The 18,425-nt window shown below is 32.4% G+C and overlaps 1 protein-coding gene and 1 pseudogene across 1 annotated transcript; both read right to left on the reverse strand.

Annotated features, from left to right (window-relative positions):
* Window positions 1–9,995: 9,995 nt before the first annotated feature.
* LOC112040550 (uncharacterized acetyltransferase At3g50280-like) lies at window positions 9,996–11,697 on the reverse strand (annotated as a pseudogene).
* A 4,164-nt stretch (window positions 11,698–15,861) lies between these two features.
* LOC112040526 (protein ENHANCED PSEUDOMONAS SUSCEPTIBILITY 1) lies at window positions 15,862–17,271 on the reverse strand. Its single transcript, XM_024073412.2, has one exon. It carries the CDS (start codon window positions 17,269–17,271, stop codon window positions 15,904–15,906), a length of 1,368 nt encoding a protein of 455 aa, XP_023929180.1. The 3' UTR covers window positions 15,862–15,903.
* Window positions 17,272–18,425: the final 1,154 nt, after the last annotated feature.

The following is an 18,425-nucleotide window of genomic DNA, read 5'->3' on the forward strand; positions in this document are numbered from 1 at the left end:
TCCATCTTCCCATTTGTTTATCTTATCCATATCTATCCAAAAAAAAAAAAAACTGTAATGAATTGGTGTCGGTGGTCAAGTTTGTACTCTCTCTCTCTCTCTCTCTCTCTCTTCTCTTCTCTCTATATATTATATATTAAACCTGCAATATTATTATCTCTCTCTCTCTCTCTCTCTCTATATATATATATTAAACCTGCAATATTATTAAGGAAGAGCCATATTGGCTAATATAATAGCATTGAGATGTGAAGCCATATGGGCTAATATTACAAGCTACAGCTAGTATTTCCCCCCGGTGCTGATATATATTGTATAATGTATATAATCGAATATAATTGGCTCAAAAAAAAAAAATTATAATCAATATATATATAAAAGCAGAGACCATATGCGGGAGTGCATGAGGTCTTGCCAAGTGGCATTCTAATTTTGCTTTGTGCATTTTTTTTTTTTTTTACCTCTTTCATTAAGTATTTTTACTATTATCCAAAAGTTCATATTAACTTATTTTACTGTTAGCTTATTAATGTCTCATTAATTTACTAAACTTACACCACACCTTTCTCTATTCTTCATGTCTTTTAGTACACCCACCATTTTAGTATTTAAAAAAACAAAAATAATAATATAAGGACTAATAATAATAACTAACCAGATAAGGCCTTGAAGAAAGATAGAGAGACACAAAATGTTGTGGATTGTTATATAAAATGCACTGTTTCACTATACATTACCAAAATAAAAAAATCTAAGACTGACAAAACATTTGAAAGAGAGAGAAAGAGGAATCTAAGGGGTCACCACCTTTGTTATACAGGCCACCTACTACCATCAAGACACCGAAACCCCTACGGTGTTTTTTTTTTTTTTTTTCCCTTTTTCTTTTTAAAATTAAGGGCTTAAATATGATTTAGGTTTACAAATATGAACATTAACATGAGCATGAACATGAAGGTAGATTTCTATTCATTTTCTTGAAGAAAAAATATACTTACAAAAAAATTCCAAACTTTATTAGGTAAAGAAGAATCGAGTTATAGATAGCAAAATCAACAAACCAAAATTTTAGGAGCCTAAGAGGAGCCATTACTCATTTGAAACAACCCAAAATACTCAAGGACTAAAAAAAAAAAAAAAACCATCCACTCCACACATCCATCGCAACTGCTTTAGCTCAAGGAAAACAATATATATATATTATATATTTTATTATTTAGAAATAATTACAGTATCTATGCTAACCCACAACTTAAACCTTTTCTCCTTGACTCCCACAATTTGAACATTTTCTCCCTTAAACCCTAGACACTTTGTGTATGGGAGGTGCCAATTCAGCTACATGGCCCTCGACATATATATATATATATATATTCTCATTCAATAAATATAGAACTTCCTTAAAAAAAAAATTAATATGTTTATCATAATTAAGGGAAATCCTAATGGGTAATTCACTTGAGCATATGTGAAAAAGGCATATACATACCATAAATGGCAAAGGAGAAAGAAAAAAGTTGCTAATCCCTTTTAATATGGTTAATTGCTTGGCCTTAATTACTCGCCCAAACAACATACCGCTTATTCATTCCACAACCACAAATGACAATGCAGCATTGGCCATCGGTAATTGCTAATCTGAAAGTATAGATTTCTTTAATAGCTCTACCTTCGTTTCTTTTGGCTAATATGTCTTTACTAAATCAAATATTAAACCACAAAAATCATATAAAAATCACCAAATTAGAGTTTAAAATTATAATTAAATTTTTAAAAGAAATGTAGGCACAATTGCACAAAAATTCCATGTAACTAAGTTATACTCAGGAATATTGGACCCTTTTTCCTTTGTATAAATAGGGGGTCCCAATGGGATGAGGGGCTAACAATTTTCTCTCCAAAACATTTATTGTAGGAACATAAAAGTTTTCCATCGTAGACTTTTCACGCTTAAAGAACATGACTTGCCAACTAATCAGCCTATAGTTTTTAGTACCTACAGCAATTTCACAACATCAAGAATAAATCCCAGTGTATACAATGTCGAATTCCATAGTCTCCTATTACATCAAATGAGTGTTTAGTTTTTCTCGCAAAGTATTGAATAGTAAAGCTTTGGGTTATAGTCTCAACTATAACTCTCAATCATGTTGGACTTGGATGACACCTTTCCACAACATATCATTATGAGATGCAGAAAAAATTTGGAGTGTACACAACGTTTAGTGTGGATGGGAAGAAATTTCATACTATTCCAATTGGTTAGGTCAATAAGGGACCTATTCCAATTTAATGATCTTGGAATTTTGTATACAAGTAATAACCAAGGAAACTTCCGCCTAAAAGTCGGACTTTTGGCAAGAGAGAAAATTGATGTCTAGACAAATCAAGCCAACCAAAATGGACCATATTCTTAATTTCTTATCTTGATTTGTTCCACGAACAAGATTTACAGTCAATGCTTGGCGTATAAAAGTTGAACATCTTATCTAAAGTTCATTCTTTGAAAGCTTGAGAAAAAATTCATTTAAACCAACACAATATATAAATTATAAAGGAATCAAAGAAAAATTGTCAAAAATAATGAAAATTTAATCTGTGCTTAAATTCTTATAAGGATGAACACAATAGCAATATCCTTTTTTTTTTTTTTTTAAAGATAAAAAATATATGCTTATTTTGTATGTTTGATAAAGTCCTATCACAAAGTTTTTTTAGACTCATGCTGATTAGTGATTAGGAGTTATAAAGGAATAATCATCAATATATATATATATATATATAAAGCAGAGATCTCATGTATGAGTGCATGAAGTCTTGCCAAGTAACGCTCTAATTTTGCATTTAACATTTTTTTTTTTACCTCTTTTGTTAACTTTTTTTTTTTTTTGTTATCCAAAAGTTCATATTAACTTATTTTACTGTTAGCTTATTAATGTCTCATTAATTTACTAAACTTACACGACACTTTTCTCTATTCTTCATGTCTTTTAGCACACCCACCATTTTAGTATTTTAAAAAAAAGAAAAAAATAATAATTAAGGACTAATAGTAATAACTGACCAGATAAGGCCCTGAAGAAAACAAAATTGTTGTGGATTTTTATATAAAACGCGGATGCAGTTGAGCTAGCTTTGATTTTCTCACACACAGAGAAGTATCCAGATGAACCTCCGCTTTTAAATGTAAAGAGGTTGGTATATTCTTCATGAGGATATCGCTGCACTGACAAGCAGTCTACCATTCTCTACTTTTATAAGCTTTAGCAGTTATTCTATAATAACTATAACTCAAATTTTTACCTTTTTTTTTTGTTTTGTTAATTTCTCTTTTCAACTTCGACCTTAATTTTGATTGGCTTAGCTTTGCTTTCAACTCATTGAACCCACCTCTACTGCATACAAGCATACAACACAAAAAATCAACATTCTTAGAACTACCTTCATTTGGTGAATGCACAATTAAAGTGGCATCATATGGATTCTCCAAAAAAAAAAAAAAAAAGTGGCATCATATGGTTGCACCTTTACTCTGTTATATGCCTGTACCTACTGCCATGTCTGTGTTCTGTAAATAAGTTGTAAACCATCCTTCATATTGACTTTGGTATCTATAATCTGTAACATATAAATTTTCACAATACTTATGCTACTATGTTGCTAAGGGTCACCTCCTTTGTTATACAGGCTACCCAACACCATCAAGACACTGAAACCCCTACGGGTTTTTTTTTTTTTTTTTTCCTTTTTCTTTTTAAAATTAGGGGTGGGTAATTTGGTTAGATAGTGTTTGTTTTGGGTATATAAGTAGAGAGAGTATTTGGTGCACAATGTAAAGCCATATTCTACCATGGTTCAATTTTAAATCATCTATAAGACACATGCATACACATTTGTCCAAACCATGTCATAATGTCGCACTATCAATAAGGGGAAGACGATCAGAGAGTTGGACAAACTTTCATTTCATGGTATGAAATATGTGAACACAACACAAATTTGTTAATTTTCATGGTCCCGTTACTCTTTTGCATTTATTTTTGGTTTCATGATTTAAAAATAAATAAATAAATAAAAAATCGTACCTTAAGAAGGGTACAAATATGCAATGAAGCTATTAAACTAATTTTTAATACCTTAAAATGTATATGTTTCTTTACTCTAATTTAGTTTACTTTTTCTTTATAATATATATATACACAATATTATCCAAAACCATCTTACATAAAATATTACAAAATTATCCGTGCATCGCACGGGCAACTTACTAGTTATATTAAAGCATTAGTCAAATGAGGTGTCATGAACTTATTGACTAAGAAACAAAGTAATTTTAAAATTATCGAGGCCCTTCTCGATTAGTCCAAATTGCCTTCTTAAATCATCAAGTAAAACATCTCAAATTTCGGGGAAAAAGAGTTTAATTACCTCTATTTTACTCTTAACAATTGTCCTAGTCTTTAATATATTCAAATGTTTATTTTATTCTTTATACTCATTTTGTGGGTTTCAGTTAGTTCAATTGGTAAAATTTTTGATGGTTGAATAAGAGATTTGGAATTCAATTCCCGCCTATATAAAAATTGACTGGTGTTAAAACTCTTTATAAAAAAAAAAAAAAAAACAAAACTGTGTCAATTCTAAAAAAAAAAAGGTGTGTCAATAAGTTTCTATTAACCGTTGGATGAAAAAAAAAAGGTAACCTCGCAAACGGAAGGAGATTGGCTCAACTGACCAAGAATGTTTACTCAAACGAGATGTGTTTTTCAGTCTTTTCCTATAGTTTATTTTGGGTTGGGAATCTTGAGATTATTAAGGAATGTGGAAATAACAAAGTTGCAGAAAAATTGCTTGACTATGCAGGGAGGAGATTCCTCCTACAACAATTAACAAGGATCACATTCCAAGATTATGTGCTAAAGAACCAAATCAATATATATATATATATATATAAAAGTAGAGACCTTATGTGAAAAAGTATGAAGTTCTGCTAAGTGGCACATTGTATGACATCATTCTCATTTTAGGCTTCTACCTCATCTAAATTTAGTATTTATGTCAAACTATTATGTAATGGCAAATGCATTTATTCAAAAATATTAATAACATTCAAAGAATTTGTATACATTTATAACTTTACATGCTTTAAATTGATAAGGATGGATTTAAAAAGTTATGAGAAATGTAGGAATAAAATTCAAAGAATTTGTATACATTTATAACTTTACATACTTTGAATTGAAACAGATGGATTTTAAAAGTCATGGGAAAGGTACGAATAAAAAAAAAACTTTTCAATTTTCTGCATAAGACTAACTTCAATGCAGAATTGCAAAAGTCGAATTCAATAAATTGGACAAATATTATTTGTTCTACATCAATCAATATATATATATATATATATATAAAAGTAGAGACCTTATGTGGGAAAGTATGAAGTTCTACCAAGTGGCACATTGTATGACATCCTTCTCATTTAAGCTTCCACCTCATCTAAATTTAGCATTTATGTCAAACTATTATGTAATGGCAAATGCATTTATTGAAATGTATTAATAAAATTCAAAGAATTTGTATACATTTTTAACTTACATGCTTTGAATAGATAAGGATGAATTTAAAAAGTCATGAGAAATGTAAAAATAAAATTCAAAGAATTTGTGTAAATTTATAACTTTACATGCTTTGAATTGAAACGGATAGATCTAAAAAATCATGGGAAATGTAGGACTCAAAAATACTTTTCAATTTTCTGCATAAGACTAACTTCAATGCAGAATTGCAAAAGTCGAATGAATTAGACAAATATTATTTGTTCCACATCAATCAATATATATATATATATATATATAAAAGTAGAGACCTCATGTGGGAAAGTATAAGATTCTGTCAAGTGGTACATTGTATAACATTCTTCTCATTTAGGCTTCCACCTTATCTAAATTTAGCATTTATGTTAAACTATTATGTAATGGCAAATGCATTTATTCAAATGTATTAATAAAATTCAAAAAATTTGTATACATTTATAATTTTACATGTTTTGAATTGATAAGAATGGATTTAAAAAGTTATGGGAAATGTAGGAATAAAATTCAAAGAATTTGTATACATTTATAACTTTACATGCTTTGAATTGAAATGGATGGATCTTAAGTCATGGGAAAGGTAGAACTCAAAAAAACTTTTCAATTTTCTACATAAGACTAACTTCAATGCAGAATTGCAAAAGTCGAATTCAATGAATTGGACAAATACTATTTGTTCCACATCAATCAATATATATATATATATATATAAGTAGAGACCTCATGTGGAAAGTATAAGGTTCTGCCAAGTGGGACGTTGTATGACATTCTTCTTATTTAGGCTTCCACCTCATCTAAATTTAGCATTTATGTCACATTATTATGTAATGGCAAATGTATTTATTCAAATGTATTAATAAAATTAAAAGAATTTGTGTACATTTATAACTTTACATGTTTTGAATTGAAACGGATGGATCTAAAAAGTTATGGGAAAGGTAGGAATCAAAAAAACTTTTCAATTTTCTGCATAAAACTAACTTCAATGCAGAATTTCAAGAGGCGAATTCAATGAATTTGACAAATATTATTTGTTTCACATCTATATATATATAAAAGTAGAGACCTCATATGGGAAAGCATGAAGTTCTGCCAAGTGGCACATTGTATGACATCATTCTCATTTAGGCTTCCACCTCATCTAAATTTAGCATTTTTGTCAAACTATTAAATAATGACAAATGCATTTATTCAAATGTATTAATAAAATTCAAAAAATCTGTATACATTTTTAACTTTATATGCTTTGAATTGATAAGGATGGATTTAAAAAGTCATGAGAAATGTAGAAATAAAATTCAAAGAATTGTATACATTTATAACTTTACATGCTTTAAATTTAAATGGATGGATCTAAAAAGTCATGGGAAAGTTAGGAATCAAAAAAGCTTTTCAATTTTCTGCATAAGACTAATTTCAATATAGAATTGCAAGAGTCAAATTCAATGAATTGGACAAATATTATTTGTTCCACATCAATCAATCAATCAATATATATATATATATATATAAGTAGAGACCTCATGTGGGAAAGCATGAGATTTTGCAAAGTGGCACATTGTACGACATCCTTCTCATTTAGGCTTCCACCTCATCTAAATTAACATTTATTTCAAACTATTAAGTAATAGCAAATGCATCTATTTCAATGTATTAATAAAATTCAAAAAATTTGTAGACATTTATAACTTTACATGCTTTGTATTGATACGAGTGGATTTAAAAAGTCATGAGAAATGTAGGAATAAAATTCAAAGAATTTGTATACATTTATAATTTTACATACTTTGAATTGATATGGATGGATCTAAAAAGTCATAGGAAATGTAGGAATCAAAAAAACTTTTCAATTTTCTGCATAAGACTAACTTCAACGTAGAATTGCAAGGTACAAATTCAATGAATTGGGCAAATATTATTTGTCTCCATATTTGTCCAATATAAATCCCCTTTTCCATTGGACTTAAAAATTAAACTTTTACAATATCTTTGTTTTTCTTTCTGAGTGGTATGTTAATTTTCAAAATATTACGTTCGTCTTAAATATTTTGTTTAGATTTTATGTATACGGTTTTACTTATGTGACATTGTAATTTATTTAGGCTTATCTTTTCATATTATGTGCCAATTTATATTTTTGGTTTTCTGTATGATGCGTATACTTGGTAAGGATCTATTTTTTGCTACTTTTAGTTCAATTAAAATTTGAAGGTTAAATTGTGATATTATTGCATCATTATGGCATTAATATTTTCTATTGTTGTATCATGAAATTCTAGAAGTTTTTGTAGCCAATTGATATATAAAACATAAATAATACAAGAAATACACCTAAGAACCAACATGTTTGTAGGTGACAATTTCACTATGATCTGGTGACATTTCTTGGTTGCTGAATTATAGGAATTTCCCCCCCAATGTATTTAGTTTGAATTTGTTTTTAGTAGAAAACCTCATAGATTAAATATGACTAACAATAATAGTATTCATGAAATCAATGGGTCAAAAATAATTTCTTACAAAATTTATCAAATTGCACCACGCATCGCGCGGGATATCAGCTAGTCTTTACCAAAAGACAATGCCATCCTCACAGCAACAATGCAGTAGCTACATCTCCATGGTGATCTCTAATAACCACCCCCAGTCCACCCACCTGAGCACACCCTTTGCGTACCACTATCAAAATTTACCTTGTACACGTTAAAAGGTGAGGCTATCCATTTTGCTTGCTCCAATACAATTGGATATAGTATATGATAAGTAAAGTGATGTGATACTCCTCATCTATATCTATATCAATATATATTATATATATAAAAGTTAAAACGTATCATTTATTATTGTTACGCTCTAGTTATCACTCAACTTCTGATGTCATTAGAATCATAACATAGATTAATTGCAACATTTAGACACTGACAAATACATCTTTATTTCCTTCCTCACAAGAGTAAGATTTGGTTTGGTCATCTGCAGGGTGGAGCTTTGGAAACTACTGCAGCTAGTGGGACAAAGAGATGACATGCATAATCCATTGTTCATGTTTTATAAATCAATAATTTTAAAGCTCTTTTCACTGTAATTTGGTAAATATACAAAACGCTAAAGAACTTTTGAGTTAAAAGATTTACATTGCAAAAATTTTGCTACTAAAGCTCTACCTCCTAATAGCAATGCCAAACTCGCACTAATCTTCAATATATAACTGCTATTTTAAACTCAAAACAGCACATATCGCATGATTGTGTAACATGTAATATGATAAAATCTGTAGATGAATATCAAGTACTCTTTTTATTTACGTATCTTTCTAATAACATCATATACTTTGTAGATTAATTGCTGATTTTACCAATATATTCTTGCATTTTGATGCCATTAGAATCAAAGCACAGGTTAACTGCAATGCTTAGACACTTAAAAATATCTATTGCTTTCTTTCCCCACAAATGACAGATTTGGCTTGGTCTTCTGCAGGGTAGTCCTTTAGAGCATCTGCAGTAGGGCTTGTATATGCCAAACATTAGGAACATTTGGCATTTAAGCCCCAAAACTGCTCAACAATGGGAAGGCCAAATGCTAAAGGCCAAATTTATTTTGAGATATTGCTACAGTACCATCTCAAATGTAAGATGGTACTGTAGCTGAATTGCATAAAAAAAAAAAAAAACTTTTTTAATACTCTTATTTCTCTCTCCTCTCTCATTTTAACCGGTAATTTCTCTCTCCTCTCTCATTATTTCTCTTTCTTTTCTCTCTCTTCTTTCTTTCTTTCTTTCTCCTCTGCTCTCTTCAGACCCAAGACCCCGTGGTGGAGATCGGTGGGTGGCGAGATTGGTGGAGCTGTGGTGGCTGTGATCGGCGTGGGTGTTGGTGGTTTTTTTTTTTCTTGGGTTTGCTGGTATATGTGATCGGCGTTGTGATGGCTATCACATGGCGGAGATCGGTGGGTGGCAAGATCGGTGGAGCTGTGGTGGCTATGGCATTTTGGTGGATGTGGTTGTTAATGGTTTTTTGTTTTGTTTTGTTTTTTTTTTCTTGGGTTTGCTGGTATATGTGATCGGCGTTGTGGTGGCTGTGGCATGGCGAAGATCAGTGGAGCTGTGGTGGCTGTGGCGTTGTGGTGGCTGTGGCGTTGTGATTGGCGTGGGTGTTAATGGGTTTGAAAAAAACAAAAAAAAAAAAACAAACAAAAATTTGGGGGGGGGGTGTTTGTTGGTATATGTATTTGGCTTTGTGGTGGCTGCGACGTTGTGATAGGAGTGATGGTTTTTTTTTCTTTTTTTTTTCTTTTCTGTTTCGCCGATCTGGGTTGATATGGATGATGGAGGAGTTGTGTGGAGAAGTTGGGTTGATATGGATGATGGATTGGAGGAGGAGGCTAGAAGAAGGTGAAAAGTAAAGGAATGGAGTATTCTGGAAGGGACGTGTGTGGGGGAGAAAATTAAGAAAAAAGAAAAAAAGAAAAAATATATTTTATTACTTAGATATATTATTTTAATGAGTAGAAGAGGAAAATAGAGTTTTAGGATGTTGGGTGTACTGTAAAATATATGGTATAATGGGTAAAGTAGCTTTTTAGGATGGTAAAATAAGATGAGATATAAGATCCGGATGTGGATGCTCTTAGAAACTAGTGCAACTGGTGGGGCAAAGAGACAGCATCCATGAACTCCTCATCAAACTCAAGAGCACTCATTGAATCCGGCAGAAGGCACACCTCCAAATCAATGCTTCCTCCTCCTTCATAACCCGGGTATGATGACACATTCCCATCAAACTTGTCTGCATACCCACTGCGAAATGCCACTGCTTTCCCCATTCCAAATTCATTCCCATACATGTTGAACCTGGGTGAACTACCCATCATTACATTGTTTTTATTAAAAGGCTTAGTAAGTTGATAAACAATAGGAGACTGCAGCCAGGTATCAACCCAGTCACGCACAACCTGGTCAGTGTGGTTAGTCACAGCCTCGCGTAACTTCCATGCTACCTACCCAAGATTATGTTCAAGCAATTCACCAGCTGTGGTTACTTCTCTCAATGCGTGAAGCGAGTTCCCAAAGTAATCATTAGACAAGGATGGCTCCATTCTTAACCTGTTATTGGTGGCCAAATTGCAATTTGTTATCTGGTCACATGGTAGACGACGCACACGTGTATCGCACCTCCAAACAAGTGCAGACAAGGACTGAAAGGAGGAGATTTTGTTGGTGTTGGATTCTGCATTGGCTTTTGCTTTGAGTTTTGCCATGGATTCAGATGAGAAGTGGAACATTCTAGCTCTAAGTTTTGGTGCTTCAAATCTGGAAATGAACTCATCTTGGTGTGTGAAAGGGAGATTGATGATTGGATTTACGCCATCAGGAAACCATCGCTTGTGGATTGGTGGGCGTGTGATAGAAATATTATTTCCCTGTGCCTAAAAGATCTCAGACCAAGTGCTAAAGAAATGCCAATAAGAGTTTCCATCACCAATTCAGTGGTTCATGGAACAGCCTATAAAGATTCCATCTTTTAGTTTTGTCACTTGAATGGAAAGCAAAGGCATGGTATGACCATCATAGTTGACCGCCTTGTCAAGATCAAAAAAGGATGGAATGATTGATGGTACATCAATCGGAGAAAGGATATAAGATATTGTCATGTCTAGATCTGCATAGATGAATTTAGCTCCAGGGCTGTTGCAGCAGTCAACGAAAATCAAGCTTAAAGGTGGGTTTTCATTTTTTTGTGTCACAAGGCAGCCTGCAAGTGGGTAGAAATGGACAAGGGTGATAGAGAGGAATGTTTAAGCCTGTCCAAGAGAGTTTTAATGAAGTTTTCTTGGGAATTTTCTGTTGGAGGTTTGGTAAAAAGAAGGCCCTTCTGGATATAGTTTGCAGAGAGCATGGCAAGATCCCATGGTGTCAGGTATAGGGGCCTCTTTGACTCTTCTAAAGCATCCTGTGGTTTGATAAAGCTCTCTGAGATGTATTTGATTTTGGGAGGATTAGTTGACATCAGAAATTGGTCACAGAATTGTTTGAAGAAGGTTAAAGGGCTAATTGATACTGTTCAAACTCCTGAATTTTGAATAGCTACTCTGGTTTATGTACTTGAGAATTAGCAGATGTTTGGCTAGCTCTCTTATTTGTTTTCCAGTTAAGCATTATTCAATTCTGATTTTTTTTAATATTATATTTATATATACCCACACGAAATGCAATAAGATTTGAATATTATGGTGCCTATCTTGGATGATTACTCTTTATCCAAATTCCAGGTTTTAATATTAAAAAAAAAAAAATTACTAATTGAGTTAACTAGAATCTATATGTGTCAAGAGTTTTGTGTCTATTTCTTATTTTTTCAAATGAAGATATTTAGAGATCATGTCCCCCTCTATCTATCAAACTATTTATTAAAAAAAAGGAATCTATTGGCAATGGAAGTTAAAGTTGCACTCTAATGTAATATTAGAAATATATTTTAGGCATAAATGAACTTTTAATTACTACATTTTGCATATTTTTCATTTTGGTCATTACATTTTCATTTCACAACTTTTAGTCTATAAATCAATTAACGCGTTCCATTTTAGTCCTTACCGTTACTCATTTAACAGAAATTGCTGATGTGGCAAATAGAGTTCACTGTTGGCACATTAAATGCTAACGTGGCCAATAAAATAATATTTAAAAATGCCGCGTTGGCATAAAATAATAATTAAAAAAGACACATTACCATTCACATCAAATTACCAGCAAAAACATCCAACCAAACACCACCAAAACTAGCAAAAACATCCCCAATAACTCCACTGAAAAATGGAAATTTTTTTTTTCTCATTCCTTAAGATTTCCCCTCCACGTCTCTACCTCTCCATAAAAAAACACTTAAATTTCCAGCCAAAAATACTCATGAAAAATCTATAGAAAAGCCACAAAAAAAACCCATTGAAAAAACCAGAAAAAAATCATAGACGAATCTCTAAAAATATCTCTATAAACTCATCAAATAACCCACAAAATCAAACCCAAAACCTCAACAAAATATTCCCAAAATTTTGCTACAAATCCAACAGCAACAGAATAGAAAGCACAACCTAAATGAACGAGAGGTTGCTTGCCATGGTCGATCTTCCACCACAAGGTCCGATCTGCCATTGGCACCACAAGGTCCGAAGACATCGCTTGGAAGAGTGAAAGGGCTGGGTTCATCGCCGATCTTAGCCCCTCTCTCTTTAAACCCAAATCCAAACCACTGCCGACCTCAACCCCTCTCTCTCTACCCAAATCCAAACCACCACATCACAGCCTCTCTTTTTCTAAACCCAGATCAAAGCCATATCCCAAAAACTACAACCTGAACTTAAAGAGAAAAAGAAATGAGAGAAAGCAAAGAGGGAGAGAGCGGAGTTTGAGTGTTTGACCTAAGAGAGAGAGAGATAGGAAAATGAAAATGAGTTTGAGTTTTATGTTTATTGATGATGTTGTGTTTGGTTGACAACAAAATTTAAGAAAAATTGAGATAGTTACTACAAGTTTTTTTTCTTAATCTTTAAAACTGAAAAGAAAAAAAAAGGTTTTTTTTAAAAAAAAAAAAAAAAAAAATTTAAATTTTTTTTTTTTTTTTTAAAAAAAAAAAAAATTTAAATTAGAATCGCAAAATTAAATTTTATTTATTTTTTTAAATTTTAAATTAAAATGCTGAAGTTGCTTATTTTAAATTATAAATATTATTTTATTAGCCACGTTAGCATTTAATGTGCTAACAATAGACTCCGTTTACTATATCAGCAATTTCTGTTAAGTGAGTAATGGTTTATTGATGATGTTGTGTTTGGTTGACAACAAAATTTGAGAAAAATTGAGATAGTTACTACAAGTTTTTTTCCTTAATCTTTAAAACTAAAAAGAAAAAAAGGTTTTTTTTTTTTTAATTTAAATTAGAATCGCAAAATTAAAATTTATTTATTTTTTTAAAATTTTAAATTCAAATGCTGAAGTTGCCTATTTTAAATTATAAATAAATTATAAATATTATTTTATTGGTCACGTTAGCATTAAATGTGCTAACAATAGACTCCGTTTACCACATCAGCAATTTCTGTTAATTGAGTAACGGTAAGGACCAAAATGAAATGCGTTAATTGATTTAGGAACTAAAAGTGGTGAAATAAAAATGTAGGGACCAAAATGAAAAATGATGCAAAATATAGGGACTAAAAGTACATTTACACCTATATTTTAATATGCCCACTTGTGCCAAAAGGTATATGGTAATATCATATATATAGAGCCAAAGTTTAAGAAAAACTTTTTCTTGTTTTGATGCTAGATATGGGAACATATCATAAATTATAAATATTCATCCAACTATTCATTGTTACACCCTGACAACATTTAGTCACCCACTTCAATCTCCATATAATATTTGTGACTAAGATGTTCTTAAAAGAAAGAACCTATCTACATCCCCCTTCATCACTATCTCTCTTGTCTCAGTTTTCCACTAAGAAGCATGGTTTTAAAAACCAAACCGGTCATCGAACATTTTGTTTTTTAATTTCCGGTTCAACCCTGGTTTTTGACCGGTTTTCCAGTTGTTGACTAGTTTTGGGGCTTTTAACCGGACTGGACTGGCTCCCGGTTCCCAGTTGAACCGGTCGAACCGGTCGGTCCGGTCCGATTTTTATAACAATGCTAAGAAGCCCCATTAGATTATTTCCTTCAAATCTTACAAGGGCCTTAAAAAATAATATAAAATAAATAATAATAATATATCTGTTACAAGTGGAGATAGTATTGAGTATTATACACTATATCTGTTCCTCAATTATGTGACTACAATCCCAAGATTATGATAGCTAATGCAATAGGTTCTTGATCCCCTGTCTGGCCACTCGTTGAAAAGCAACTCAATTTGGTTGGCTTAGTTGCCTAATCTATAGTTTTTCATTCTATTATGCCAAAGGATTGCACCAACTGGGTATGTTGCGAATTGTGATGCTATACACTTGGACTATATTGATTGCTAAATCAACTCATTAAGCTGTTGCATGATTTTTTTTTTTTCAGCATAAGATTTTTGAGTGATTGGTTATTTAATCTTAAATTGATGAGTTGTCTTCTTCTTTACCTCCTATAGACAAAATGGGGATGCTATACTGTACAAGGCGCGACGCTTATGTTATGTTAGTCTACTACATGGTTAAAGATACACTTTGACTTGCTTAATGTTGATATGAACAAGATTTTCTAAAATCCAGAATGTAAGAAATTAGGATTCAGTTCACAATTCTTAAAAGAAGCCAATGCTATGATATAGATGAGATAGAAACTAAAAAGAAAGTATGTTTATTACTTATGCTGAATTGTTCATATTTTGTTATATGCCAATCTCAGAGTGGAAGAGCTCACAAGAAGGGGGTCTAAATGGTTAAAGATAAATGAGTGAGCAGTGACATGACCCAAGTATTGAAAAAAAAAATGTATGAAGTTTTAGTTTCACTTTGAGATTCTCAAACAAGCCTGTTTGGGATGTGATGCAAGCTTCAGTTTATTTGAATTTGTAGCTTCTTTTTGTTATTATTTATGGGTTTTATTGCACTTTTTGGCACTATTCAGCTAGTTTTGAGTTTTTTTTTTTCTACACTACTTTTAGTAAAAAGTTTTTAATTTCAGCTAAATAAGCTATTCCTAAACGGATTAATCTTCATATGGTATATTAGAAGCTTCTATTTTACACTCAAACAATATATATTGCATGAGTATGTAGCATGTCATATAACATATTTGATACAGTATGCAGATGAATATCACATACTCCTTTTATTTTGGTATGTTTCTAATAACACCATATACTTTGCAAATTACTCTCTAATAGTAAAACAAAAAATCATTATACCCATCCATTTCCTGCTCTTCTGATGTCATTAGAATGATAACAAAGATTAATTGCAACTAAAGCTCTACAACTAAAGCCCTACTTCTTGCAACAATGACAAAGGGGTACTTCCATATGGTATATGAGCTGCTGCTATTTTACGCTAAAGTAGCACCTAGTGTGAATTAAAAAAAAAAAAAATAGCGCCTATTGCATGAGTATGTAGCATGTTATATGTCATAATCACACACTGTTTTTATTTAATTATGTTTCGGACAACATCATATGCTCTATAAATTACGCTCACATATTACCAATAGATTCCTGCATTTTGATGTCATTAGAATCATAGCACAGATTAACTGCAATATTTAGACACTCACTAACAAATATGCATTGAAGATTTGGCTTGGTCATCTGCACGGTTGAACTTTGGAAACTAGTGCTGCTGGTGGGACAGAGAGACCGCGTCCATGAACTCCTCATCAGACTCAAGAGCGCTCATTGTATCTGGCGGAAGGCACACCTCCAAATCAATGCTTCCTCCTCCTTCGTAACCCGGGTATGAGGCCACTTTCCCATCAAAGTTATCCCCACTGCGAAGTGCCACTGCTTTCCCCATTCCAAATTCATTCTCATACATATTGAACCTGGGTGAACTCCCCATCACTACATTGCATGGGTCAAGAAACTGACCCGGTTGGAAAACAAAAGGAGAATGCAGCCAGGTATGAAGGAAGTCAAGCACAACTTTGTCAGAGTGGTTGATCACGGCCTCGTGCAACTTCCATGCTGCCCACCCAAGATTATGTTCAAGCAATTCACCAACTGTTGCTACTCCTTTGACTGTGTGAAGCGAGTTCCCAAAGTAATCGTTCGACAAGGATGGATCCATTCTTGACCTGTTATTGGTGGCTAATCTGCAATTTGTTATCTTGTCATGTGGTAGACAACGTGCACGCGATATGCACCTCCAAACCAGTGCAGATAAGGATTGAAAGGAAGAGATTTTGTTGGTGTTGGATTCTGCATTGGCTTTTGCTTTGAGTTTTGCATTGGATTCAGATGAGAAGTGGAACATTCTTGCTCTAAGTTTTGGTTCTTCAATTCTGGAAATGAATTCATCTTCATGTGTGTAAGGGAGATTGATGATTGGATCAACGCCATCAGGAAACCATCGCTTGTGGATAGGAGGGCGTGTTATAGATAAGTTATTTCCATGTGCCCTAAAGATCTCGGACCAAGTATTCAAGAAATGCCAATAAGAGGTTCCATCGCCAATGCAATGGTTCATGGAACAGCCTATAAAGATACCATCTTTTAGTTCTGTCACTTGAATGGAAAGCAAAGACATGGTATGACCATCATAGTTGACTGCCCTGTTATGGTCAAAGAAAGATTGAACGATTGATGGTACATCAATAGGAGAAAGGATATCAGATACTGTCATGTTTAGAGATGCATGGATGAATTTAGCTCCAGGGCCGTTACTGCAATCAACAAATATCAAGCTTGAAGGTGGGTTTTCATTTTTTTGTGTCACAAGGCGGCCTGCAAGTGGGTAGAAATGGACAAGGGTGACAGAGAGGGAATGCTTAAGCCTGTCCAAGAGAGTTTTGATGAAGTCTTCTTGGGCATTTGCTGCTGGAGGTTTGGTAAAAAGAAGGCCCTTCTGGTTATAGCTTGAGGATAGAAGGAGAAGATCCCATGGTGTCAGGTATAAGGGCCTCTTTGAGTCTTCTGTGGCATACTGTGGTTTGATAAAGCTCTCTGAGATGTATCTAATTTTGGGAGGATTGGTGGACATCAGAAATTGGTCACAGAATTGTCTCAAGGATGCTAAAAGGCTAATTGATACTCTTCAATCTCCTGACTTTTGAATAGTTACTCTGGTTTATATACTTTAAGAATTGACAGATATTTGGCCAGCTGTCTCATTTGTTTTCTAGTTAATCATTATTAAATTCTGATATTCTTTATATTTATATATATACAGACAAAATAAAATAAGATTTCAATATTATGGTGTCTATTTTTACTTGATTACACTTTATACAAATCCTATTCAATATTAAGAAATTTTATCAGTTGGGTTAATTGAAATTCAAATATGCTAAGAGCCTTGTAACTTAATTTTCACTTTTTAGTATTTCAAATGGAGGCATCTAAAGATCAAATCTCCCTCCTTTAAATATCAAATTATTTAAAAAGACAAAAAAAGGGGAAAGGAATCTATTAGTGTTGGTAGTTAAAGCGTAGTTTAATATATATATATATATATATTGAGAGAGAGAAAGAGTTAAACTGAGTGTAACTCTAAGTAATGTTACGTTATCTAATAATTTTTTATTGCGTTAATCTTTAAAAAAACCAAACATTGAATTATATGTTTACTATGTTCTTAACACGTACATCAAGTTTGATGTCAATCAAATGCCACTTACCATTGAAGTAGAAGCCCATATTTTATGCACAATTTTAAATGCAAAAACTGAGCGTAACTCTAAGTAATGTTACGTTATCTAATAATTTTTTATTGCGTTAATCTTTAAAAAAACCAAACATTGAATTATATGTTTACTATGTTCTTAACACGCACATCAAGTTTGATGTCAATCAAATGCCACTTACCATTGAAGTAGAAGCCCATATTTTATGCACAATTTTAAATGCAAAAACTTAAGATTCAAACACATGATCTATGATATAGTTATTGATCTCAGATTATCTTGAAATTTTGCAAGCATGTATAGTATGAAATATTGAGTGATATAACATAACTTAGAGTTACATTAGGTGTAATTTGAACTTAACACACACACACACACACACACATATATATATATATATATTATGTAGAATAGACAACACATGACTTCTAGGAGCAATGAGAGCACTAGAAATTACAGTGCAAGATTAAGGGAGGGTGTCAGTAGAACCCATCAGGGCAATGGTGCTGGA

This window comes from Quercus suber, unplaced genomic scaffold, assembly GCF_002906115.3.
Source record: "Quercus suber isolate HL8 unplaced genomic scaffold, Cork oak 2.0 scaffold_3B, whole genome shotgun sequence".
Lineage (NCBI taxonomy): Eukaryota > Viridiplantae > Streptophyta > Magnoliopsida > Fagales > Fagaceae > Quercus > Quercus suber.

Coding starts and splice junctions, on each gene's coding strand:
- LOC112040526 (XM_024073412.2), bottom strand. CDS start 17,271: ATGTCCACCAATCCTCCCAAAATTAGATACATCTCAGAGAGCTTTATC.